General features: G+C 33.4%; 3 protein-coding genes and 1 pseudogene across 5 annotated transcripts; 2 read left to right on the top strand and 2 right to left on the bottom strand.

Annotated features, from left to right (window-relative positions):
- Positions 1-4,344: 4,344 nt before the first annotated feature.
- LOC120162278 (early nodulin-like protein 2) lies at positions 4,345-25,833 on the bottom strand. Of its 3 annotated transcripts, none has more exons than XM_039172449.1 (3): positions 25,813-25,833; positions 22,941-22,947; positions 4,345-5,464 (listed from the first exon to the last, which is right to left on the bottom strand). In XM_039172449.1, exon 3 carries the CDS (start codon positions 5,435-5,437, stop codon positions 4,409-4,411), a length of 1,029 nt encoding a protein of 342 aa, XP_039028380.1. In that variant the 5' UTR covers positions 5,438-5,464; positions 22,941-22,947; positions 25,813-25,833; the 3' UTR covers positions 4,345-4,408. The 3 variants fall into 3 exon arrangements, with proteins under 3 accessions (XP_039028380.1, XP_039028381.1, XP_039028379.1); XM_039172450.1 differs by lacking the exon at positions 22,941-22,947 and adding an exon at positions 6,245-6,252 and having other exon boundaries at positions 4,345-5,463; XM_039172448.1 differs by lacking the exons at positions 22,941-22,947; positions 25,813-25,833 and adding an exon at positions 5,491-5,671 and having other exon boundaries at positions 4,345-5,412.
- On the top strand, positions 8,640-17,265 carry LOC120162280 (annotated as a pseudogene).
- On the top strand, positions 17,950-21,361 carry LOC120162276 (50S ribosomal protein L1-like). Its single transcript, XM_039172447.1, has 10 exons — positions 17,950-18,521; positions 18,714-18,791; positions 18,926-18,967; positions 19,057-19,159; positions 19,320-19,384; positions 19,471-19,515; positions 19,653-19,760; positions 19,848-19,935; positions 20,571-20,617; positions 21,094-21,361. Exons 1-10 carry the CDS (start codon positions 18,009-18,011, stop codon positions 21,172-21,174), a joined length of 1,170 nt encoding a protein of 389 aa, XP_039028378.1. The 5' UTR covers positions 17,950-18,008; the 3' UTR covers positions 21,175-21,361.
- Positions 23,724-25,545, bottom strand: LOC120162279 (protein CUP-SHAPED COTYLEDON 2-like). Its single transcript, XM_039172451.1, has 3 exons — positions 25,356-25,545; positions 24,950-25,233; positions 23,724-24,284 (listed from the first exon to the last, which is right to left on the bottom strand). Exons 1-3 carry the CDS (start codon positions 25,534-25,536, stop codon positions 23,724-23,726), a joined length of 1,026 nt encoding a protein of 341 aa, XP_039028382.1. The 5' UTR covers positions 25,537-25,545.
- Positions 25,834-27,612: the final 1,779 nt, after the last annotated feature.

The raw sequence follows: 27,612 nt of genomic DNA, 5'->3' as shown, positions 1-27,612 counted from the left end.
TGTGAATATTGGTTTAATAAGTTCGTTTAAATTGCTAGTATCCAATTACAAGGTGTAGGTATCTAATGATTGCCTCAAAATGTACATGTATGTAGATTCTACGCATAAAGCAACTCCGGAACGTTTGGCAAGTAAGATCGATCAAGGAAAGATAACAGATCGATATTGACTAGTGAGGCCAGGTGAGTGCGTACTATTAGAATATACGTATTGTGTATGGAAATTTGACTTGCGACAAGTCTGTTTCCAATATGTTGAATATATGATTGTATGATTATGTTATATTACATGAATATGTTTAGTTGTATTACATGTTAGGTGGTATGAATTTATATGATATGTGTTATATGGCAATGATTTATATGATAACAAGAGAAAGGATATAAATTACATGAGTTAGATATATATATATAGGAATTGTATAACCAACTTATGAGATTAAATGAAAAGTGAGATAAGTTAAATAACATTGATTTATAGGGCAATATAAGAATGATATATAAATGAGGAGACATTGACAGAAGTGATTATATGAATATGTAAATAAGTTATATAGAGAGGATATATGAGCGGAAATGAACATATAATACATGAGTCATATGGTAAAGATTTATGAATCTATAGGAAAATGTTATGGGAACTATGTGATGATAAGTTATGAGAAAATATTTATATAGGTAACAAGCTATGTGATATACTTGGTGTATGAGAATCATACGAGAATAAGAGATGACAATGAGTTACATGCCAAATGAACACAAGAGAAGTGTTATAAGCTACGTGACAGATGATTATGAAATCATACGAAAAGTGAAATGTACATGTGAATACATGTTAGTGAAATAAGCTATGTGAACTAGTATAAATAGTATATGTGATTACATAAGTTATATGATATAAACATGTGATATAAGATATAAGCTAAAGAATTATAGGATATGAGATAAGACAGACATATGTGGTTATAAGAGACATGATATGAAAAATAGGAGAAAAGGAAAATGTGATATGTGAAAGTGAACTATATATATGAATATGAGAATGATATAAGCCATGTGACATGATCTATATGATTACATGAATATGCAATATGTGATACATGTGATATGATATGAAGTATATGGTTACACCTACATGTGGTATGTGACAGAAGAGAAAGAACAAGTGATATGAAATGTTATAAATGATAATGCCCATGTTATGTGATATGAGAGCTAGGGGTATAGTTGGCATGCCAAGAGTCGAGGGTTTACCTATGTTCTACGGAACATATGGACAGTTTTACCTATGTCTTTCGAGACATATGGACAGTATACCTATGTTCTAAGGAACATATGGACAGTTTACCGAGGATCTTTATGACCTCTGGACAGTTACCGAGGATCTTTATGACCTCTGGATAGTTACCGGGGTCTGTGTGACCTCTGGATAGGTCCTTCGGGACATTTATATGAGCTGTGGTGACAGCATAGTGGTGCACAACCTCAATAGACTCACATATCTACAGTTCTCACAGGTGCACATGGGCTAATAAGAGATAACATGGAATGTAATGTATAAGATATATGTGATGTATATACTTATGGTGATATGTCATGTGTTGCTTGAATTATAATGATGTTGATAAAGATAATAATATACATGGGCAATGCAATTGGAAGACAAACGAAAAGTGAAAGTAATACAAGAAGATATGTTGCGTGTGTGTATGACATGATTATATATATTGTTATCATGCAATAGATACATGCATATTGAAATGTCATGATTCAATGGTATGAATGCACGTTCATGAATTTATTGTTATATGTTTAATTATTGCCTCACTAAGTCAACGACTTAGCATGTGATTGTTTCACACGTAGGTTTCGAGAAGAATAAAGAGTAATGCGGAGCAAGACAGGTCAGTTCTCCTTACCAAATGTCAGATCAGAAAATGTATGTATTGTTTACAGAGTGTAGTTGGCATGTAGTCTAAAGATATAAATGGTATGAACTATGATATCTGTTGTAAACGTTTTGAAATAATTTAAATGTTATCAAAGTTTTTAAATTACCCACTATTTTATACGAATAAATGTTTTGAAAAGTCAATGTGACACTTCGGACTCGTATCCGGATCGGATACGGGTTGGGGGTGTTACAACTTAAAATATATATTATTTTGTAATCTCCTATAACTTAATCTAATCAAAAGAAAAAAATAATATATTAAAATTTATACGTTACATATATTGTATGTGTTACATCATATGTAAATTATGGATATGTGTTAATTTTTTTTAAATCATGGATATTAGGTTATTTTTTTTAATTTCGTTTAATCAGTAATGATACTGATTTTGATATTGATGGTCAATCATTACTTTTTTTGTTTCTTTTTTAAATTTTTAATAAGAATATTATATCTTTGTGACACTTTTTTCATCTTCTTTCTTGGTTGTTTGGTCGTTTCTTTAATTATGTTTTCTTAGGGTTAGATTTGACAATGACATGACTGATCAATATAATATTTATTTGTTATTCTGCTATTTTTTCACTCTAAACCCTCAAAATAAATTTGGATATACGAGTTTGTGTTTGTGGATAATTTATGACAGCACCGATTTGTAGTTCGTCGATGGTCTTTCAATAATTTAATTCCCTTTTGTGATTCGTTTACCGATGCATTCAAATTTGTTCGTATATATTTTTCGTTGAAGCCTTTTGGTTGGATTTTTAACCTTTTCCACGTATGGTCCTTATATGATCTAAAGTGATTAGTTTCTTGTATCAATGTTATATGAAAATATTCAAATTATGTACTTAGTTTACGATGATAGTTGTAAACCCTTATCATAATTAAAAAAAAACAAATTTAACTTAAATTTATGTATGTATAAATTGTATGGAAATATATTTTAATAATTAACTTGATCTAATCTTTATGATAATTGATAACGTTTATAAATTATAATCATGCATATCTATGTTATTTGTAATTGAACTTGTGTTTTCAATTCAAAAAACATATTATGGAATATATTAAAATATAAAAATAAAGAAGAAAATATAGTGTATACGTAAATTTAAAGCTAAATTTAAAACAAATCCTTCTACTGTTATTTTTGATAGAGTTTCCTTTTAACGGTTGTTTAGACTTGAATTTAAACAAATTGTTCTACTTAAAAGATCGTCAAGACTCGATCTTGGACCAATAAAATTTGTTGCAATTTGTGATTGGTAAAACTGACATCCCATCACGTAAAATTAAATTTCTAAGTTTATGCATGAAATCATGACCTAAACTAAAGGTTGATGAACAATCAATGGCATGCAATAATTAAGGTTGCCGGCCTTTAATTCCTTTAACTGAGGGGAAAATTAGGTTAGAGAATCAATTGCAAATAACAAATCACATTTTATGGTTACCAAATTTATAATAATATTAATGTTAACGACCAAGTTTATTTTAAACTAATATTTTTTTTATAAATATTAACTTTTAGAAATGTATTCTTATTGTTTTTATAGAATATTTAAAGCATATATAATTTTTTAAATCTCAAAATTAGATATGTTCATCATTTGGATCCTGGGATCGCTGCTTGTGGAGGTACGATTCGAAGTAGTTCCGGTGAATGGATTACTGGGTTCTCCAAAATGATTGGCATATGTTCTATTCTTGACGTTGAATTATGGGACATCTATGAGAGTCTGAAATTAATTTCGGACATGAATTTCCATAACGTTATTGTTGAGATTGATAGTAAAGAAACTCTCACGATGCTCAAACGAGGATCGGCTGGCCAAGGATTCGCTTCGCTTGCTAATCATAACTGGGATGTCGGGATTCGATACGCTCCACGTGAATGTAATAAAGTGGCTGATGGCTTGACAAAGTTGGCATGGAGTTAACCATTTGGATCTCGGATTTTTCAATGAGCCCTGCTACTGTTGCGGATTATATGCGTGAAGATGCTGCAGTTCCTACTTAGCTTGCTGCAATTCATCTTTGTTTTATTCAAAGAAAATATATACTTAATAACTATTTAAATTTATTGTACTCAAAATAATGAATTTTAATTAAAATATAACGAATAAAAAATTATTTGTACATGAACTTTTATCTATCAGTAATTCATTTCATATCAATTATTTTTTATTTTCATTTAAAAATATTAAAAAACTATCAAAGACTCAAATGCAAACTGATTACTTTAAAATAAAGAAAATAATAATAAAACTAGTAAAAAGGACAAATCAACATATAAAACTTGGAAGCAAAATTATAAATGTTCAAACACAGATATATTCATTAAACAATAACAAAGTGATATAGAATGTTTAATAATCATAATTATAAATTAAAAAAAAAACAACTATAAGAATCCACAAATAAACAACATTAATAATTACTTAAACATTTCTAAAATCCACCCTCGAGACAGACGACGATCATACTAAACAAAACGCTAGCAGCAAGCACCGCTACACTCGAATAAGTCGCTGTAGCAGATGAACGGTTGGTCGGAGCAATGGTTTGACTTCCGGACGGAGCCTGAGAACCGGACGGCGAAGGAGCAATAATGGTAGAAGGAGAAACAGCCTGCGGAGGTGCCGGTGGACTTGAACCCGTAGACGGTTCCGGTGAGGAACCAGAGGGAGTTGACGCTTTTGGTGAAGGAGATGTTGTAGGTGGGTTTGCAGTAGGGCCATGAGCCACCGGAGACTGCGAAGGACCGTACTGTGGAGCATGATGAGTAGATGGCCTCGGTGAATGCGTCGGACCATGAGCCATGGGTGAGCCAGTTGGGACCGAAGAGGGAGGGCTTGAAATAGGGCCATGGTGATAAGGAGACTGAGCCGGCCCCGGAGTTGAACCTGTAGGTGGCTTGGTAACATGGCCATGGTGCCCGGGAGAGTAAGTCGGGGAATGAGATGAGCCATGGTGCCCGGGAGAGTGAGTCGGTGAAGGGGATGAGACATGGTGGTGCCAGGGAGAGTGAGTCGGGCAAGGGGATGAGCCATGGTTGTGCCCAGGAGAGTGAGGTGGGGAAGGGGATGAGCCATGGCGGTGCCGGGGAGAGTGAGTCGGGGAAGAGGATGAGCCATGGTGGTGCCCGGGAGAGTGAGTCGGGGAAGGAGACGAGTCATGGTGCCCAGAAGAGTGAGTCGGGGAAGGCGATGAGCCCTGGTGCTTGGGTGACTGAGCTGGCCCATGCCTCTCGGCCATGACAGCAGCGATCATTTTCTGACCCTTTGAACAATGACCCTCTTTGCCACTAATGAAGAAAAAGGGACCCGAATGATGAAACTTAAACTCAGAACTTCCATTGCTCATTTCCATCGATGGATGCTTTCTTTCACACTTGTAGTAATCATCTTTCTTCACCAACAAAACAGAGTCCGCTCCTCTCTCATATTTGAAAACTGCAAAAACAAACTCAGAAAACATACAAATCAAGAAACAGTCCAACAAAAAAAGCAATAAAAAACACTTGAACTTACTCAGTGTATCATTGACTCGGAACCTCTGTTTACCAGCCCAGTCATTGTACTTCTCTTTAGGGTGCAAAACCCAGCCTTCTTTCCCACCGACATAGAAGGTATAGCAATGAGACGAACAAACAAAGCAAGCTAATGAAACTAAGAAAAGAGAAAGAAATTTCATAATTGGAAGACTTTGTTCTTCTTTGTTTTTGGCTCAAAAGTTCAGTTTGATCTTTGTGTTGTCAATATGACTATATATATAGAGATATACACACATGAAGCTCCAAAGAACCCTCTTCAAACCCAAAACTTTCAATTTTGGAAATTGACAGAGTTTGCGATTTTAATTAAGAACATAAAAAAACGTGTGGAATTGAGGCTATATTGTTAAGAGTATCATCATGTGAAGAAATGAAATTGGAAGGAGTGTCTGCTACGTGATGTTTTTATTTTCCAAGTCTTTTGAGGCAAAATAGCATGGAATTGGTTAATGTCGAGACATTGAGTGACTTGAATTTTGAGTTTAGTGGTTGTGGTGGGATTCCAATTAAATTATATTAGTAAATCAATGAAAAGATAAGAGTTTAATCTTAAAAATTTATTAACAATTGGACTAATTTTGCAGTTTTAATAAATTATAAAATATTAAAATAGAGGGGAAATATTCAATTTCCATAAAGGAAAGGATAAAATTCAGAATAAGAGCATGTTTAAAATAGAAGGTAAACTATTTGTATGACCATTTTTATTTTAACATTGCTTTTAAAATTTTATCAATCAAATTACTGAATTATTATTTTTTAATTAGTAAAATTAAATATTTAGTCCCTAATTAGATTTTTACACGTGCCACCATATAATTAAATACAAAATAAATAGAAGAAACAATATGTAACAAGGGGATCGAGCCCAAGACTTAGGGAAGTTCTAGGCACTGTTGAACCATTGGGCCATTCTCCTTATTTGACAATAGTTTAAACATTACCTATATAATTTATTATACCTAATAGTATAGAAAATAAAATAAATAAAATGCTCTTTAGGGATACTGAATGTGCAAATATGAAGGAGAGTACATACACCTTATATAATCAGCAGGTCAAAACACATATTTAATTAAGTTTTATATTATTTTATGTATATAATCATTAAATTGAGTTTTTAAATAAAAAGGTGATTTGGATTTTTATATTTTAAACTATATTTATTTTTTACATTTTTATAATTTTCTATATATAATCATTAAATTATTTTTTAAATTAATTAATAAAAATTTATTTTTAATAAAAATAAAGAATTATTTTTAAATTTTAAGTTTTAGTCTTAAATTTCAAAATTAATTTCATATATGAAAAAAATAATATCTTAAATTGTTCAAAAGATTGAAATTTAATTTTTTTTATATTTTCATTAAAAGCACTTTATTAATTAAGTTAAAAAATCAATTTAATGATCATATATAAAAAAATTAAAAATATTAAAAGTTACAAAATAGTAACCCGACTATTCGTTATGTTCTAAACTCATTATTTTATGTTAAAAATATTAACACAAGTCTGAGTTTGACGTTAACTTGCTAACTAAGTTATGATAAAATCTAATGATGAGTGTTCTAAATTGATAATATTTTCTTGTTAAATCTTCGATCTTATGTATTTATTGTTGTTGATTTGATTATGTTATGCTTATTTTCGTGTAAGATCTTATTTTCCAGAATTAGCAGTAAAAATGGCATATTCTATATTTTTTTATTATTTGGTCACGGCTGGAGACATGAGCACGATGCTGGGCATGACACGATCTGACGTGACAGTTTCTAGAAGGTCCAATCAACATTAATTTTCTAGAAAATCTAGTCAGTACTTTCTGGAAGGTAGATGGACAGAGATATCTTAGGAGAATTTATTTTTAGATTTTAAAGTTTGAATTTATAAAATATTTGGAATTATCTTTAGAATTATTTTTATTTTAATTTCTATGTTTATCTCTAGGTTTTTAAAGGCTATAAATACCATAGTGGGGGTAAGCTTAAAGACACAACTCATAATTTATTCTTCTTATTCTTTCTAGTTTTATTATAAAATTATTTCTTCTCTTTTATTTTCAAGTTTTCATTTTCGTTTTCATTTTTATTTTAAGTTTTATTTTTAAACATGCTAAGTATGACTTTTGTCATGCTTAACTAATTTTCTCATAAGCCGAGAACTGAAGCGATGACTCAATTTGAACGTGAAAATTAAAAGCACCTTAATAACTTCAGAATATCTCTCTCAATCTCTGCGCTTATTTTCAAAATCAAAATAGTTTTCAAAATCAAAGATTGAATTTGGTCAAGATATTGTTACAATTAAATGTGTGGGAGGAATGATCGGCTTATTGAAAGCACATTCGACTTCCTGGGAACACACTTGGCGAGATTGCCTTGCCAAGTGGGAATTAAGATCAGACTTAGTAGTTATTGAAACAACAATTCGAATTGGTCTTCACGAACTTAAACGGTTATTGATCTACGACAATTGATGTTGATTATATCAACTTTTGAAGCTGGAATCAAAGATTGTCTTGGGTATTCGATATACAAATAGAGTCACGAAGATTACCCATATAGACAAAGTAGCTGACGTGAATCCCGAATAAAAAAATATAATTCGATGACCCAAAATAAATTGAGTCAAAGTGAGACTTTAGGTTATTTTTACCGTATTCATTTTCAACTTTACATTATTTATTGTCTTTATTTTTACTTTATATCACTTTTTATTACTTAATTATTTTTACCAAAACCCTCTTTGACTACTTATTATCTAATTTAAGTAATTCAAACAGAAATTTAAATTTTCCACGTCCTTGAGGATCGACCCTTAATTATGTTTAATATGTATTTCTTTTATTTATTAATTAAGAAGAAATAATTTTTTAAGTCTGAGTTGGACATTGACCTGCTAATTAAGATATGATAAAATATAATATCATAATTTTAAACGACTATCATATCTCAATCAATATATTAATATATATATCATATGATCATTAATATCTTAACAAAAAAAAACGAAATTATAACATAATAAATAGTCGACTATTTTTTTACTTTAATAGCCTCCTCTGTACACTTTACGCTCAAATCTACAAGTAGAAGAGAGTAAAATACCAAATCGAGAAATTCCATTAACAAACATTTTTTATGCTCTTATTTATCGATTTCTTTCAAAGCTCTGAAAAATCCACTCTTTTGACAAAACCGAGGGAGACAAATATCGAAACAACGAAACCGAAATATCTGCAAAAACCCAACAGGTAAACTTAAAACCAAAAAAAAATAAAATATCTCGAACAAATAGGTTGTGCTTTTTTTGTTCTCTTTCTCTTTGGACACACTTGGGGATGTAGTGGTTCCACTGTCGAAGGAGAATGAATTTGTAAAGTGTAGTTGTTTAATTGGGTTGTAAGAATTCTTTTTGTTCATGTTATCCTGACAATTTTAGGATATCCTATCTTTTATTGATTTTTTTTCTTCTTTTTGGTATCCATCGTGCATTCTTTGATTTCAGTGTGATGGCTTATAGGCATTTTATAACTTTATTTATTTTGTGTCGGTTTTTTAGTTGTGTTTTTTATACCTTGAAATGTGGGAACGTTTTAAGACATGCTTTCGTTTTTGTTATTTTTAGGTGTAGCTTTTACTTGAGAATATTAATGTTTTTCTTTTCTTTTTAACGTTTCTGTTTCAGGGATTGGGTTTTTGAGACTGGTTTTGGCAATTTGAATGTGGGTATTGAATTGTAATTGAAGAATGTGTGGAATGTGAATGGTTTGAGGGGTTGGATTTTGGGGTAGCTTTGATCCTTGGTGTCCAAGGAGTTTGTGTGTTGAAATGGCTGATGTAGAAGGTTTACAAGCAGCAGCTGGGTCTAGATTTAGTCAGGTGGAGCTGATTGGTCGGGGATTTTTTGGTGATGTCTATAAAGCGCAAGTCTGTTATCTCGATTTCTTTACCAATCACATTGCTTCAGTACAGTTGCATTGTTTGATTGCATTTTGTTATAAGAAAAGAACTTTGATGTGATAGTCATACTTGAGAATTGTGACTGAATATTAATTATGTTGCACATCATAAAACTTTTTTACCATTACTTAATTTATAGTTGCTTTGTGTTTGTGGGGTTAGATTATCGATGCCAATGCCTTGTTGAGTTGATATCTTATCAAGTCTTGACTTGAATATATACCTTGTCCCTAAGATTTGAAATATAAAGAAAAAATCTGTCTTCCTGTCAGTTGGGGTAAAGGGGGCTCAATGGGCTGTTGGGTGTTGATTGACCAAGTAATAATCGACTGTCAAATCATATACACTTTAAATAGGAATATATGGAGACATCTGAAATTTATGAGCATTATAATAACTTTGTTCAATTGTGTTTGTTATTTTCTTATTTCGTTTTCTAATGTTTGTAGCAGCTGGATGATCTTGCACTAAGAATGTGCATATACTAAAATTGGCTTTGAGAATGACTGTTCCAAAAGCTATATGACTGTTTAAATAATGAATCATGGTAATGAAAATGAGATGGATAGCTGATGCTTTTCTTGATTTGCAGGTTTGATAAGGAGTTGAACAAAGAAGTTGCTATTAAAGTTATTGATTTAGAGGAATCGTAAGTTGGTTCATATGTTAAATTAGCAAGAACATCTTCTAATGTGTATACTATCTTCTGTTTGTAGTTCTTTTTTCAAGTTAGACCTGACAACTTTGGACACAATACAATTACACGGCACAACCATCACATGGGAAAAATATCTAAATCACGATAAGAAAACACGACAAGAAAAATAACACGAACAGGACGCGAAATAATGAATGTGTCAAAATAGATATAACGTGAATTTGTTAATGTATCAAAGATTATAAATATTCAATATCTTAAACACAATTATGACTCATGAAATTACACGAACAGAAAAAGAAAACACGAATTGTTGGGGCTATATCAAGTTTCTTCATCTCAGTCTATGTAAATTATCTGCATCAATTGTTTGTCCAGCATAGTAAATTTATCTACCCTTTATCAATATCATCCTTAGAAGCATTTTAATTGATCAACTTGCATGGGAGTTGCAGAAGCCTCTACTTACAAATATCTGGGTCATATATCTCTTCTTTCATTTCGCTTTGTGTTTATTTTTACTTTGGTTTTTAGCTGTTTCTTATGGTTGTGTTGTTTTGCATTTTGCAGTGAGGATGAAATTGAGGACATCCAGAATGTATTGCCTTACTTACCTGGGAGCTAGTATCCAGTTTTCAATGAGTAGGTTACTAGGTTTTTCATATGTTCTGTTTTTGTTCCAGGAAATTACTGTTTTGTCACAATGCCGCTGTCCATACATCACAGAGTATTATGGTTCCTATCTTCACCAAACTAAACTGTGGATAATAATGGAATACATGGCTGGTGGTTCAGTTGCTGACCTAGTATGTTACTTCTATTACTTGCTTCTGCATGTTTGGTTCGTGAAGTGTCATTGCTTAATACTATGCCTTAAATGATAATGTTGCTCTATGTAGTACTTGATGAACTGAGGAACTTGGTTTCCTAGCTTTTGCCTCATCACTAATAATATTTTCCTCATAGATCCAAGGGCATTGACCTTGAATTCCCTCTCTCTCTCTCTCTCTCTCTCTCTCTTAAGGGGTTGTAGGTAGGGGGCAGTGGCAAAGGGAGAGAGTTGCTAATAGAGATCTTGTGTGATTTTAAAAATATTAACCTTATGATAAAGATTCTATAGAACTATTTTCATTGCTAAATTTCATCGAAAATAGGTAAAGATAATTGCAAAACTTTGAAGGTATTGCTACTATCTTTCCCATAGTAGTGTTTTTAGCTCCAATTTCAAGGCACTTTTCTTAGTAGACATCGGTGGTCTTTTTCTTTTTTTCTTTCCCAGTTCTAATTTAGCACACAATCTCCATTTTCTTTTTGGAGGGTATAATACAACTACCGATTTCATCATATCTCTCTCCGGTTTGCTTATGAACTAGCCTTTGTCCGCTTAATTTGTGTCGGTCAACTTGTTTGTTATCTGTTCTTTTTGCCCTATAATTCTCAAATAACGTTCTTTTCTTGTTATTTTCTGGAAAGTTAATGACAACTCTTTCTGAACAGCTCCAATCTGGTCATCCACTAGATGAAATGTCAATTGCCAGTATCACAAAGGATGTGCTGCATGCAGTTGAATACCTACATAATGAAAAAAAGATTCACAGAGATATCAAAGGTTGTTTTTTATTCACTCACTTTACCCACTTGTAAGGTATAGAAGATATAGTGACACATAGATAAGAAGAAAATTTTAGAACATTCAGTTTAGAGATTTGTATAGGTACATGCCTCCTTCAAATTATTCTTCTCAATTCTCATTCTTTTGAGCCATTTGATTTTTAACGGTTGTTTGTATATATCAACTTACCTTCTTACTGCCAACATTTTTGGCTATCACTTTTGGCAGCGGAAACCATTTTATTGGCTGAGAATGATGATGTTAAAGTACTTTTCTTCCTCTCAAATGGACTCAAATTTAGCATGAATTATTTGTGTAGAGTTGCTATGCATATAAGTATACAGTTGGTATAGGTGTATGCATTCTGCTGTTGGAATTTAAATCTGTGCCCATGAAACAGATTGCAGATTTTGGTGTTTCAGCACAACTAAGAAGGACGATATCACGGAGAAAGGTACCGTACATTTTCTTTGGAGACTTGGAGTTAATGACATAAGATGTCCTCAAATTATGACCCCATTCTAAATTGATCCCTAAACTTTAAAACATTATGCCCCCAAACTATGACCCACATTCTAAATTAGTCCCTAAACTTTAAAACATTCTTTATTAGTCCTCAAATTATATGTATCATTCCATTTTGATCCTTACTTTAACTTGTCGTCAACTCTAGTAGTTTTTAAAGGTCCTGATAATTGGATTCGTAACCTTCTAAAAAAATTGTAATCTAATTTTGAAGGTCTAAGAATTGAAATTGTGACCTAAAATATTTAATCTATTTTTTAGAAGGTCATGGGTTCAATTCCCAGGAGCTTCAAATACAGATTAAACTTTTTTAACCAATAGAGTTGACCACACGTTAACGGAAGGATAAAAATGGAACGATATTGGTAATTTGAGGATTGATATAGAATATTTTAAAAATTTAAGAATCATTTAGCACGGGGCCTTATTTTAGGGACTGATATAAAATGTTTTAAATTTTTGGGATCAATTTAGAATGAGGTCATAGTCTCATAGTTTTGGGACATCATGTGTAATTATCTCTTTCTTTTATCAACATCTTTTTTCCAATAAGCGTGAATGCTCTTTTCAGGCTTTGTCTTCAGCTATTTCCCCCCCTTAATATCCATGCCTTTACTGACACCCTAATTCCTGGCTGCTCTCTGTCTGCACTCTGCCCCCCTCTGTGTGTGGAATTGTTTGATAGTCATATGATAAGCATTGAACTAACATGGTTGACAACATCAGACTATTGTTGGAACACTATTCTGGATGGCAGCAGAAGTGATTCAGAATTCAGATGGATACAATGAAAAGGTAATTCTACAGCTGTGTTTATCTTACTTGAGTTTTCTAACATGTTTTGCAGCTTTCACCTCCCATCTATTTGTGCATTCTCTCTATCTCTTTGGCACATATGTGCAACCTGCCATATCTTTGTCTGCTAAGCCTTGTTGAATAATGAGCATTCCATCACTCTAATTCTTTACCGTTACAGGCAGATATATGGTCTTTGGGCATAACTGTGATTGAAATGGCCAAAGGAGAATCTCCATTGGCGGACCTTCACCCTATGAGAGTTCTTTTTATAATACCTCGAGAAAATTCACCTCAGGTAATATCAGTAGTTTTGTTGTCACAGTGAAATTTGTGTCCGATGATTTATTCTTATGTTTCTCATTCTCTTGGTGGAATCATTATGATTTACATTTACAAGTAATCCTAAAATTTCTATCCTGCAGTTGGAAGAACATTTTTCCCGCCCCATGAAAGAATTTGTTTCTTTATGTTTAAAGAAGGTACCTGCTGAGGTAAGCAATTATGCTTTCGGCTTCCGTATGTGTCTGTATTTTAGGTATGTTGTGTTTTCTTGAACTCTGTAAGCTGCCCATAAACCACAACATTAATGTTGATGTGTTGTCTGTTAAAACTATTCTGATGTGTAAATGTCAACTGAACCTGGATTTATTGTTTAAATTGTTTCTGAGTGCTCTAAATTTTCTTGTGCTTTTCTTTAATCTGTTTAATTTCAGAGGGCTAGCGCCAAGGAGCTTCTCAAGCATCGTTCTATTAAGACCTCTAGGAAGAGTCAGAGGCTTCTGGAGAGAATTAGATGCCATCCCGTACTTGGTTCTTTGTGAACTACATGTTATAAGAATCTATATCTTATGGAATTTTCAGTCTCAGCATCTGATATGAAATATGCTTATGTTGTTTGTCTGTTTCTAAAACGTCGTGACTAGGGGATGCTAAGTTTGAAATATCATTCTTACATTATAGTTAAGATGTTTGCACTTTTTGTTCTTAATAGAAAGTGGCCAAAGTAACAATTAAAGGAAGATGCTGAAACCCCCAGAAACGGCCCCAAACCTTTAGGGGAATCAACTGACACTGTGAAGGTGGTAAGAGATATAAGAGGTGAAGGAACTGTTCGAGCTAGGTGGGTTGATCATGTTAATTAGCATCACTTTCTTGATTTTGATGGGATTCTTGCTGACCTCTTCTGATCAGCAGTAATCAGGGGAAAACATTTAGAAGTGCTGGATGGGACTTCAGTATTGGTGGAACGCAGAATACAGGCACCGTTCGAAGCGCTCCAAAGCCTCCTCAAGTTAGAGAAAGGAAACCAGAAATCTCTTATAATCAAGCTATACTGAGACCTCCAAGTGGGAATGCACTGTATGAGTTCCCTGACGTTTCCTTTGGAGAAGGCACTAGAGAGTCACATTAATCAGGATAATTACCATGATGTAAGATTCTCTCTCTTTCACACAAACACACGCACAAAGAAGTTCTCAAAGAAATGCAACTTTCCAATGCATTTTTGCATTTGGCATCATAAGCTCTTTTCTTGTCCTATGTGCTCAATGAAAAGCTCCATTGCATGGAAGGATCTTGGGGTTTCAAAGACTTTTTTTTGACAGATTGGAGCTAAACATATGATTTTTAATTGACATGCACATGCTTTGTTATAAAATGATTAGATTTTTTTAGAATTATTTTCCTGACTGCTTCTAATCTGACTAGAGAAGCTTGCATAGCTGGATTCACCAGCCATTTCTCATATAGTCTGTTTATGTCTCTCACACTTAATTTGATGGTCCTTCTCTGCCTGGATCATATTAAATTGGTTTTGTTGCTTTATTACCAGGATAAAACATCAGTCAGTGGGTCAGGAACTGTAGTCGTGAGATCTCCTAGAGGATCTCAATCATCTGCTTTGGTTCGTGACCCAAGTTCTCTTGTAAGCCTCCTTCACTTTACTCGCAGTTGTCTCCACAAATATATGAAGATGAATTCTTGCTCAAAATTGTGGTTCTTGTCCCAGTACTATACTCAACTTTGGGAGCTTGCCTTTGGACTCTAATTTGGCATAATTTGATCCTCTTACTATTATTAATGTTATACCCTAGTCCAGATCACTAGTACCATTAAAAAATTTCGTTAGTCAGCTGATGTAGACTAACACCAGTATTAATGATTTGGTATAAACCCTGAAGTTGAATATGGTACAGGGGCTAAATCCTTGTGTCTCAGCCGTTGATATTTTTAGATTTCAATGTGCTGTGTAGTCTAGCAGCTAATATGCCTCTTTTGAAGATGCTTCTATCAGTGGAACTATTGTTTTACATGGCCAACATGACGACCCTGATTCTCCTCAAACTCCAAGATCTAGGCTACGTATTCAAGGGAAACCTACGACTGCATTAGCTGAAGATAGTACAGCAAATCTTGCCGAGGTTGTTCACTTTTCATCTTTCTTGATCATCTTACCTGTCGAGATTCCTCCAATACAAATCCGAGTTGATAGAGCATGGAGCTAAAATATATTATTAACTTCTAAATACAGTGTGTATGATCATGCTAATTTATTGAAAAGGTCTTCTTTTAACTTGTCGGTCCAGGCAAAGGCTGCAATTCAAGCCGGACTGAGGAGAGCAAATGCTAGGGACAGATCTGCAATGAGCAAGAACAGTACTCCGGGAAACGGAAACAGAAGAAGAGATCAAATGAGTTAAGAGTTCTGACTCTTCCAGGTAAACCTGATAAAGAAATAACTTTCGGTATCTTCGCCGCAGAATTTTATATAGCTTTGGTTATGATTTGGTTGTGCTGATATCTCTATTGTTATTTTATTCCTGGAGTTCTCATGAATATTTTGACACACAAAGAGCATTCCCAATAACACGTCAACCAAGTGATGATGAAGAAAATGCAAAGATTGCATTATCATCTGTACCACTATCCATGTTGCTTATCCCTTCCATTAAAGAGGTGTGCACCGCATGATGTTTAGTTACGTTTTTCCTTGCCAATTAGTGTGACAGACATAACTTTGAAATGTTGTTCGGATTTAAGCAATGGCTGTATTGAGTTGCTTGGATAGATACAGGTATATCTATAGAGTGTGCAATACCTAGAACTTAATCTCGATTCAGACTCTCTTTCATCCACATCTAAATAACTTGTCCATATTAACTGATTCATATTATGATTGAATGAAACGACTGCGTACCAACTCAAGTTAGTAGGTTATGATTAAAAAATGTTAATAAGATAGATGGAAACTACCAGGATTAAAAGCTAGGATATTGGAAATGGTTTTGACTAGTAGAGTGTTGATACAGGGTCATCTGATTTGAGGTAGGGCCTGCATAATACGTATAAAATTTACGAGGAAATCTGAAAGATGTGATGATTATTCTGCTTCCTGATCAGCTGCTGACATGTGTTAGTTTTGCGTTAGAGTTGTTCACATCTTAATAGTATGTCAATGCATGGAATGTAGGTAATCGCTGATGATTCAGAAGGGTTGGTTACACGTGCGGTTACAAATTCTCATACTAATGGAGTGTACAAAACCTGGATCTTGTGAAGCTCTTGTTTACAAGTTGCTCGATCGATTGGCAAGGTACGTACAGAAAATAATTTATTTTCTATCTCATAGTATCCTCTCTTTACTTGATGAAACTCAAGCAGGCGTAAACTTTTGCAGCTCGAAGGAATCATCAATGAAAGATCTGCATGAGCTTTCATCTCGCTTGTTCAGTAAGGGCAGAACGCAAAATAGAATCCCAGATACCGACAGTAAGAAAAAGGTGCAGCATAAAGAACTTCATTCGAATTCCAACTTGAGTCCACTAGCAAGATTTCTTCTTTCCAGGTTTGACTGAGCATTACTCCCTCACCTAACAAATGATTCATTGTTTGAGAAGATGAGCTCTTTCTTACAGTGTGCTATTTTAATGGGCACTGAACTGTTCCGAAACGTCCAAACATCGTGGGATCTCGACCCTACTTAAAACGGAAGCCGCGAGATCGATTATACATTTCTGCTTCGTAGTGTGGTTTAATTTTATGCATTTGTTCTGACTTGATGTACATAGCATGGCAAGCAATTGTGTATTTTATATCTGCTTCACATTTTTTTGGCATCATTGATGTATAATTAGGGTTTGCAATGTAATCTCAACAAATATTAATCATTCATTAAACATAATAACTTTGGCGATATATCTGATAATTTTCCTGAATGAATGGACCGGCACTGTCTTGGTTTATGGATGTTGACATCAACACCTTATAAATTCACATTTTACATCAAACATCATCAATTCTATAATTAAAATAAAATAACTTATCAAATATTTTACTGTACTGCATAGTAATTTTATGTCATATTCTCATTTTGGATCATGATTGGAACTAATATTTTTAAAAAGTATAGAGATTAAGAATGAACAAATTATAATAATATAAAGATTAAATTTAGAATTTGTATAATAAAAGGACTAATAATGAAATTTGACCAAAATCTTATGATATTGTAAATTGGAAATTGGAATTGTTTAGCATTAATTAGCGTAAAACTGAATGGTTTAAATGTAAAATTACCATTAAACTACTCCTTTTTCTACTTAAATTAGATAATGTAAAAATTAAACATGTGATTGGCAAAATGAGTTTTGGGCAAATTTTCATTAGGAAATTTGTAAAATCGAAATTTTAGACAGTTAGTTAAAAAATAAATTATAAAATTAAAAAATATTTATTTTTTTCAAATAAATTAAAAAAGTAAGTATTAAACTATAAAAGGTTGTAAAGTTAGGGTCTGAAAGTGATTTTGTCCTTCCAAACAAAAACCCCAAGAGCTAAAACCCATTCTCTCCTCTGCTCTGTTCCGCTCCTGTTCTCCAACCCTTATTTCGTACTGCAGACAGCCAGAGGAAGATCCATTCCAGTTGAATAAACAAAAAATGGCAGGCTTCAAGCTCCTTCTCTCTCAATCACGCCGCCTTTCTCTCCCTCATTTCTCCTCCTTTGCTTCCCTCCCTCTCCATAGATCCTTCTCTTCTTCCCAATCTCTCCCTATTCAACCAGTCTCCTACTCCCCCAAGCCCAAAGACCCACAACCAGACCACTGCCCTCAATCTACTCCTGCTTCCCCCGAAGGTCCTCGATCCATGTGGAGCCGGGAGGACCTCCGTTATGTCAAAGACGTACCCAATGTCTCACCCATTTCGTATCCCGCACGTGTGGCCCCTCTCCCCGAGGATTCATCTGAACGAGGTGGGGAGGTGAAGGACGAAGAAAGCGAGGAGATGGCGAGAGAAAGTCGAGGAATTCAGGCGGAAAGTCGAGTTTGGAAGAAACATTTTAGGATTACGGCAGAGGAGGAGAAAGTTCCCTTCCCTTTGCTGATTATGCCTGAAAAAAAGAACGAGAAGCGTGCTGTTCTTGATTTGACGGATGCCATTAGGGAAGTCAAGGTCAGTGTAAATGCTTCTTCTTTTGAAACAATTTAATCTTTGCCCCACAGCGGTAGTAAGTTCTTCATTATATTTCCTATAACAAACAAGCTGTTTATTGTAATTGGAGATTCAGTACTTTGTGTGCGTACTAGCTTAGTTGTTGTATTGTATTTGTTAATTATTGCACGTTATTTCTAGTAAATTGTTCAGGCTACTGCCAAGGCGAATTTCGATGAGACCGTCGAAGCTCATGTTCGGTTGGGTATCGACCAAAAGAGATCCGAGCTGGTATGTATCATTTTAGTCTGTCTGGATTCTTATTTTTAACATTCTTTTGAAGTAATTACATCTTCTGGTTTCTATATTTGTTTGTAAGAGGGGAGATATTTTGTGTACTTACTGCTCCTTGAACTGAAATCCAGATTGTTCGTGGTACAATGGCACTTCCTCATGGTGCTAAGAAGGTTTTCGGAAATTTTTCTTTCAAGTCATGAGAATATATTGCACTAAATTGTTATCTTGTATATTAACAGTACTATATTTGAATTTTCAGGAAGTTAGGGTGGTGGTTTTTGCTGAAGGAATAGATGCTGATGAGGCTAAAGCTGCCGGAGCTGATATTGTCGGTGGCGTGGAACTTATCGAGGAAATTGCAAGTATTAAACCACTCTTGTTAATAATGTTTTCTGTATCTGCTTAATTTATAGTGCTTCCTTGTCTAGGTTAATTATTGTTATATCACCCTTATCAGGGTTTATGCCCTTTAGGTTTTTGCTTATGCATTCCCTCCGTGAACCTGAGCGTGTATCCTTGCAGGCACTGGCAAGGTTGACTTTGACCGATGTTTCTCAACACACAGTTTCATGAAACGCCTTTATAAGGTTCTTGATTTCAGATACTCCTTCAAATATTGTCACTTATTAATGTTATCATTTGGTTCAACTGATTTTGTTTTTACGTCTTGCAGATATCAAAGATTCTGAATCAACATGGTCTGATGCCAAACCCCAAAGTAAGTTTATCATCTAATTGTTATTTTTGTTCATGCATGGCCAAGTGGAAACACCACTTCCCATCGTACTTGCACGTGTTAATTGCATTTCAACAAATCTATCTGACTTGTTACTACCCTTACAACTACATTTATAGCAAGGGACTGTCACCAAAGATGTTACCAAGGCAGTCAAAGAAGCAAAACAAGGTCAAGTAAAATTCAGAATGGACAAAACATCTATTGTCCATGTCGGAATTGGAAAGGTTTCATATCTTACTTATGAACATGATCTTGTGGTTTTAAGAATGTCATTGCTGAAAGCAAGATCATGAAACTTTTCACTTGTACAGGTGAGCTTGTCAGATGAGCTTTTGCGTGACAATGTTGGTGCATTTATGAATTCACTTTTGCAAGCAAAGCCAGCAGGACTAAAGAAGAGTAAGAGAGCTACGCATTATATTACATATTTGCAAATTTGTTCAGTCTTATTGTGACTGTGTTGCTTGGAGAAATGCCTTTCTTGTGTGCAACCGATATAGTGCGGAAGTATATGATCAGAAAAAAAAGGATATAGAGCAGAAGCGAAACAATAAAAGCAAACCCAAAATATCTACTCATATTCTAGATAGGATTTATATTTTAGCCGTAAAAGAGTTGTGATTACATTGAATTACTTTTCCAACAGAATGAAGTAAGTTTAATCTTAAATTTTCCAATCCGCAAACGATAAACTATGAAAACGGTTATTTGTTACCCTTAGTTGCATACTAATGCAATTGAAATAAAATTTATACTAGAAACTTAGGCGTATACATTCATAAGCCAATATAAATTTAAACTATAATCATTATGTCGGATTAACTTCTTAATTGAATAACTTTAATTGGGAATAAATTATAATTAGTTAATATTCAATACGCTAGATAAAAGAATTAAGTATAATATGCACACATAAAACAGCCAATTTGGTGAACTAGGATAGTCCTGCATGACTGCATCAGTAACTTTCTTGCATGGACCCTATTTTCTATCTGAATCTATGTTTATACATAATTTTGGCTTTTTTTTTGCAGCTTCCAAGTATGCAGGATATGTGAACTCCTTCCATATATGCAGCACAGTAAGTTCATCATGTTTATTTATATTGCATTTTTAGCCGCTGTCATTGATACCCGTTGCTTTTGGAAACGAGTATCCTTTTATAAACTACTCACTCTATGTGCTATGCTTGTGAATTATGATTCTTGTCAATTTTAACAAAAATTCAAAAGTATTTGCACTCTAGGAAACATGGCTAAGCTTAACATTTGCTAGAACTCTCGGTTGCATGTTTGAATGTTCTGATATAACCTCTTTCGGATGTTGATTATAAATGCTTCACTTGAGAGATAGAGAGAGAGAGAGAAGAAGAATGAGGGTCTTATTGTATGATTCCATGAACATGCCACCATATGAACTATGCATCATCTCAGATGTTAATTCAATGTCAATTGTCAACTGACGCTAACTTTCCCGTGATATGTCGGGGCTTGCTCAAGTTTAACTTGTATCATCTGATTCGTCAGAAGTGTTTCAAATTTAAATGGCTGTGTGCAGATGGGTCCGGGTTTTCGTGTCTCTATACAGTCGTTGTCCAGAGCAGCAGATCACTACAGCAAAGTATATCTTAACGCCTAATTCATTTATCCAGACTAGCAGAACACTACGGTGTAATTGCATTTCATTGCCCGAGTGGATGGTTCCTTGGCAACCAAAGTGCATTCACTGAATCTCTTCAAGATTTAAGGTTTTGTCTAATGCCAAGATGTTGGTATAGGATGATTATAAGAATCTGGCTACGATTTTGTTTTCTCTTGGATTTCTTTGTAATCCATAGTATTAAATAACGATTGCAATTGTAGTTGTAGTGTCGCGGTTACGGACGTTACATCATGATTTGTTTCTTAAAAATAATTATGTTTTAAATTATGGATGCAAATGCAATTGTAGTGTCGCAAAGATTTTTTGAAAAAAGTTACAATGTAATTGTTTCTCAAATTTTATGGTAGGAGACGTATTTTAAAAATTTTAAAGGAGAGAATTTATAAAGTTTGGGGGGGAGAAAATGTATTATTAAAAAATATTTAAAATATATGATGTTGAACAGGTGGCGAAGGATGATAGGATGGATTTCTGGTTTTTCAACGCCATATTTTGAGGCGGAATTAAATCATAAAAAGGAACAGAATAAATTTTTGAAAAACAAATTGTTCGGCGGATTTAAGACAAAACCAAGATTGGCCCCACTTCAGAGTGGTGATGCCGTTGAAGAATGTTCCAAGCCTGGACATTGTTTTATTGTTTATTAATATTTTATTTGATTATTAAAATATATAAGAATAAATAAAACTTGACATCGACAATAACAATCAACTGGAACATCATCGATTATAGAGGTGTCTGATCATTAAATGGAACATATAAAAGTTCAGAAGATGGTATTAATGCGTGACATAATTGATGAGATTAATTGTGATGGTATTAATGAAGGAGCAATAAGAAATAACATTAATGTGTATATAATAAATGTCGGATCTGATAGTATTGATGTATAATAATTTCGTGTCAAACTTGAAATAAGTGAAACAAATAGGATGAATATTACATTGATGGACTAAACGTCAATGGAATAGATAGTGTAAACTTGAATTATCTAGAATTATAACTGATTCACATACGTCTTTTTTGTCCGTTGATTTTATACAAGTTATCTAGAATGATAACTGATTCAGGAATAGACTGTCCAAACTCAAATGATCGTGACAAATGATCACTGGATGTGACATGCCATACGTTTAAAAGAACATTACAAGTTTTAAACGAACATAATAAAATAATTGAATATGTTTTAAATAAGATGTTAAATATAAGAACTGATAGAAGAGAAAAAGGTAAGAAGTAGAGGGGAAGGGTATGGGCAGATGACATGTGAGTGGAACTGAAATAATGGGGCAGAGTTGGCCTGCAAACACGTACTTTGCTATTCCATCCAAATTGCCTAATTTGATTGCAAACCCAATCATTTCAGCAAATCACGTGCTCCATTCCAAACTTAATATAACCAATGCTACCCCACACTCTTTCATCATCATCCTAACATTTTCTTCATCCTCTCCTTCAATCTCTCCATCATTTTATACTATTTTCTTCATATATATATATATATATCCTTCAAATACAACTAATAGAAGCTAAATCTTTTAGAAAATATAATATTTATTTTTACCACTAAATTCACTTAATGGGTTCTTCTACAAAATTCACTCAAGATAGGATTCGTTGATGCAATCTAAATTTAAAAGTTTTATATATTTTTTTAAATTATTAGTGAACGAAAATTGATGATTGAGATTAATAATAAAAGTAAAAAAAATATGAATTATCCTATTTTAAAAGTTTTAATCTCAATCATTAAACTCATTTGATTCACCAATTCAATATATATATATATATATATATATATATATATATATATTAAATTTTACATTATATAAGTAAATTCTAACTCTCTCTATTCTATTATATATAAATGAATATTTTTTATTAATATGGGGTAAATACACAATAATATTTGTTCTAAGATAACTTTTAATCATTTGATATTAAACGCTCAAAACCTTAATATTTACAATGTTTAAAATTGAGACCTCAAAATACTTATTTTCTCATTAAAATCGTGTAATTCGTGCATAAATGAATACTTAATAAATCAATTGGTTTAATCAATAACAAATAAGTTCTCATTCCCAAGTATGGGAAAACTGAATTATGTTATTTTTATGTTCGTTTCATATGGATATTAATTTTATAATTATAGTTAAATATTATATATTTAAACATAATTTATACTTTATTTTTTAAGTCTCGTGTTATATTTAATTATTTTTATAAACACGTGATATATATATATATATTACTATTTTGTTATATAATGGCAGATTTTTCACACACCACACGTGATATATTTATGTATATAGAAGATAAAACAATTATATTGAGAGAGAAAAAACCCGAAAAATATGTAAAACATTGTGGATTAGGCGGCAAATATTAAGACTAATTAAGGATAATAACTAATAATGCACGATGGTACAATCATGAAAGTGAAATCTAAGTGGGGCAATATAGCATTAATTAGCAGTCATTTCAAGCACATAAATGGAAACTTCTTAAAGTTCCTAATCTAATTAGTAAGTCCACATGCAATCAAGCTCAGTATGGGACATCCTGCCATCGGCAACAGAGCCAGTGTTGCCTTCCTCAGATAAGCCCCCCCAGTTGACAGATGAGCCACCTTGAAGTGGTGGTGGCGCCGTCTGGTAGAGAAAGAAAGGGAGTTGCGAATTCTCCTCAAGAGACCTCAAGCTTGGAAACACTGGAACACCCACGTTTCTTGTATACCTTGCAATGGAATCGAAGCTGTTGTTGATCATTTGGAGTGGAGGTACCGGTGGCAACGCAAGGTTGAATCCACCTTGGTAGGTTGGAAGGGTGGCAGCATTGGTGGAGAAACAGGACACGTGCTCGGATTGGTTATGGCTGTCGTAAGAGCAGCTGTCATGGTCAGTGAGGGAGACGCTGCCAGTAGCAGCCGTGGGATCCAGTAGCGGTGGAAGGGAGACCGAGGAAGGAGAGCTTGGTTCTTGGTAGAGCAGCATGGGGGCGGAGCTCATGGTGGCTCTCTTTGCTCCTCCGCTGCCATTGCCGGTGCCACTCTTCTGAAAGACCCTGGATATCACCCAATCATCCTGGAATAATCAAATAAAACACATGCAAATTTTAGCAAACAGTTAATACTTGAAACAACAACTAGAGGTTCCAAATCACCATGAAAATGGCAGATTATCGTACAAAATTCATCGGTTGAGTAATCAAATCAAAACAAAAAGGAAAATGACCATCATCCAAAATAAAAAACAGTAAGAAAACACTTCATAAATGAGATTTCAGGAGTCTTTTCATTGGAATTCGTGTTAACAGAAGAGTGAAACTGTTAAACCTTATAGTGCTGATCAGATCTTGCATGTTAAATAGTAATCTTTAACAAGTGTATATACATGAATGGAAAGATACCATTTGCTTTTAACGTACAGATTTAGAGAAATACAGTGCATTGGCCAAAAGTCCAAATGCTAAAAGCTCTTTTTAAAGAGATGATCATATAACTGTTAGATCACAGTGTTAATCTGACAAGTAAAGGCAAAAGAGAACAGTAAACACAGATTAATGAGTTTCAATTCATTGTTCAAAGAAACAACTAGTTGCTTTTAACATGCAATGTTACTTTAAAAATTTCCATTTTCATCAATAGAATTAAAGGGTTTCCCATTGGAATAAGTGCAAAAAGACATGAAGTTTAGTATTTCATATACAAAAAAGAAGCAATCAAAGTGAAAGAGAGAAGGATATAGACCTTGGAGCTTCTGCAGAGATAATGGTAAGCAAATTTGCCTTCCAGGCGATATTCATGCATGACCCAGTTGCTTTTCTCTCCTTTAGGAGCTCTTCCACTATAAAAAACCAGTGTCTTCTTCATCCCAACGAGTGCACAAGTCTTTGAACTATAAATCTCTCTGTCTTTCCCAGTAGCTTTCCAATATCCAGCTTCGGTTGCTCGGTTAGTTCTCAACCCAGTCGGGTACTTCCTATCCCTTAAGCTAAAAAAGTACCACTCTTTCTCTCCCATTTTCGCCTTCTCTGCAACAATAATTCATGAAACAGCACAAAAACAAAAGACTTAATAACATAATCATTATGTTACATCGATTTATGTGAAACGAAGAAAAGGATAGTAAAACGAAATGAAAATGATTGCTAACCAGGAAGTTCCCAAGGCTCACACTTGTTGAGGTCAACCTCAGCTATGGCTCTACCAGTAAAACTACTATCAAGAACTTTCTTGAACAGGTAGCATGTAATGAGCTCTTCATCTGTTGGGTGGAAACGAAAACCCGGAGGTAAATGTGTTTCGTCATTGACGAAATGATGATAACTATCCATTTGCTCCAAAAAAAACCCTAAACTTGAAAGACAAAGTTGAAGGCAATGGAGTGAAGAAAAAAGGGCTTATATTGGGATGGATTTGATGAATGGACTGAGGGGGGGAAAGGGGCAAATAGTTATATAAAATCTGTGTGTATATGTTTAATATGAGATTCTGACCTGTTTCTGAAACCTCTCGGTTTGCTCTTCCCTTGTGTGTGAAGGAAAAAAGGGTTTTGAGTATGCGTGCGTGTGTGAGAAAAGGGTGCAGTGGCAGGTTTTCTGAGTGTCAGTGAAGAAGAAGAAGAAGAAGAAGGGGAAGGGAAGGGAGGGGGAAACAGAAAGAAGCTTTTATGAGAGTAAAGTCATTTGAGAGGAGATGGAGGAAAAAGGGGAAAGAAAGATGAGATTTTTCACCATGAATCGATAAGTTATTTCATATCTTCATCGTCAGCACTTGACAGTGACATTGTTATTTCCTAAGCCTCCCTTCCATTTCTTTTTAACAAAAGCAGTGAATTAAAACTTAAAAGGGCAACTTTACTGTGCCGTGGATTAATTTAAGACTGATATAAGGTTAATCTAAAATATCACCTGATTTAACTTTAAAATTTATATAAATTGAAAAAGTTACATTGCAATGGATTTTAAATTTATAACTAAAAAAATTTATAAAATTTTCACTTACAATCGAAAATGTAAATATTATATGGAAGTTAATATTTTCTATTTTAATTTAAAATACCACTATATCTAACTTAAAAAGTTAAACTTCAACATTTTCAATTACAATCAATTTATGTCATTTTCTAATCTTATATTAACAAATTATATTTTAAACTCTTCCGAATTTAAAACGTTATAAGAGTTTTAAAATGTTACCATATAACCGTTTTCCATCTTAATCCTCGATTAACATATACAATGAATAGCATCAACCACTACTCACTGATAATCCCAGAATGCAACAAAATTAAGTTTGGATACACTATAAATTTCATGACTTAATTTTAATCCCATTTTTGTTTTGAAAACAAAACTTTAATTTTTTTTAAATTCGATCCTCTAGTTTCTGAATTATTCTTACTTTTATCCCTTGAGCATTAAATCATATACGACATGCTGACATAATTTTTGTTTAACATGAATACCACGTGTTTTCTTCCTCTTTATTTATTTTCATTGTTATTTTATTTTCTTCACTCAAAGATAAAATTCATATAGTTTCATAATGGTGTCAAGTCGATGTTATAATCTTTTACTACTTTATTAATTTAATTTTTTTTCTTAAAATTTTTTCTAAACTCATAAAATTTAACATCAAATTCAAATCTTATAAAATCTTAAATCATTTTAATCTCCAATGATCAACAAGAAATTATAATATATATCACATATCCTACTCCACTTCGCTCACATTGGGATTTGAAAGAAGAATAGATGAGATTTGTGGGTGAAGTATACGGGAAGTTCTACAGTGCGACACCCTTAATATACAACTAAAAAAATGTTATTATTTAAATAATAAAATTAGTAAAATTGTACCTAAAATATCATTATTTCTACCAAAAACATTGTTGAAAATTGAATTTTCAATGCACCGAAAGGTGCAAGTTGAAAGTTGAAGAAAAAAAAATGCACCGAATGATGCATAGTCAAAAAGGTGCAGTATTTGTGGAAATTTCAACAATGGTAAAACTCAATATTAATCATTGTAATTTAGGGTATTTACAAATTAGTCATTAAGCTTCAACTATAAATACCCTAGCTCATTTACCTTCAAAACCATCCCAAAGCATTCTAGTTTTCTTCCAATACTAGAGAGTTTCTTGAGAGTTATTTTCTCCTTTTTATCAAGAGAGAATTAGTATTGTTTTCTCCTTGGTAGATCGAGAGAAGTTGTAATTCCTATTTTCTCATAGTGAAATTCTTCTACCGTTGCTCATGGTTTTTTACCCTATATTATTTAGGGGTTTTCCACGTAAATTTTGTGTCTCTTTTATCTTCATTTTTATTTTATCAAATTATCAGTTGCGATTTTGCTCTATTCGATAGCCATCTTCCGCAACAATTGGTATCAGAGCCAGATTTGAG

Source organism: Hibiscus syriacus, unplaced genomic scaffold (genome assembly GCF_006381635.1).
Source record: "Hibiscus syriacus cultivar Baekdansim isolate YM2019G1 unplaced genomic scaffold, ASM638163v2 tig00111402_pilon, whole genome shotgun sequence".
NCBI lineage: Eukaryota > Viridiplantae > Streptophyta > Magnoliopsida > Malvales > Malvaceae > Hibiscus > Hibiscus syriacus.
The sequence above is the reverse complement of the archived record's forward strand: the minus strand, read 5'-3'. Positions and strand labels throughout refer to the sequence as shown.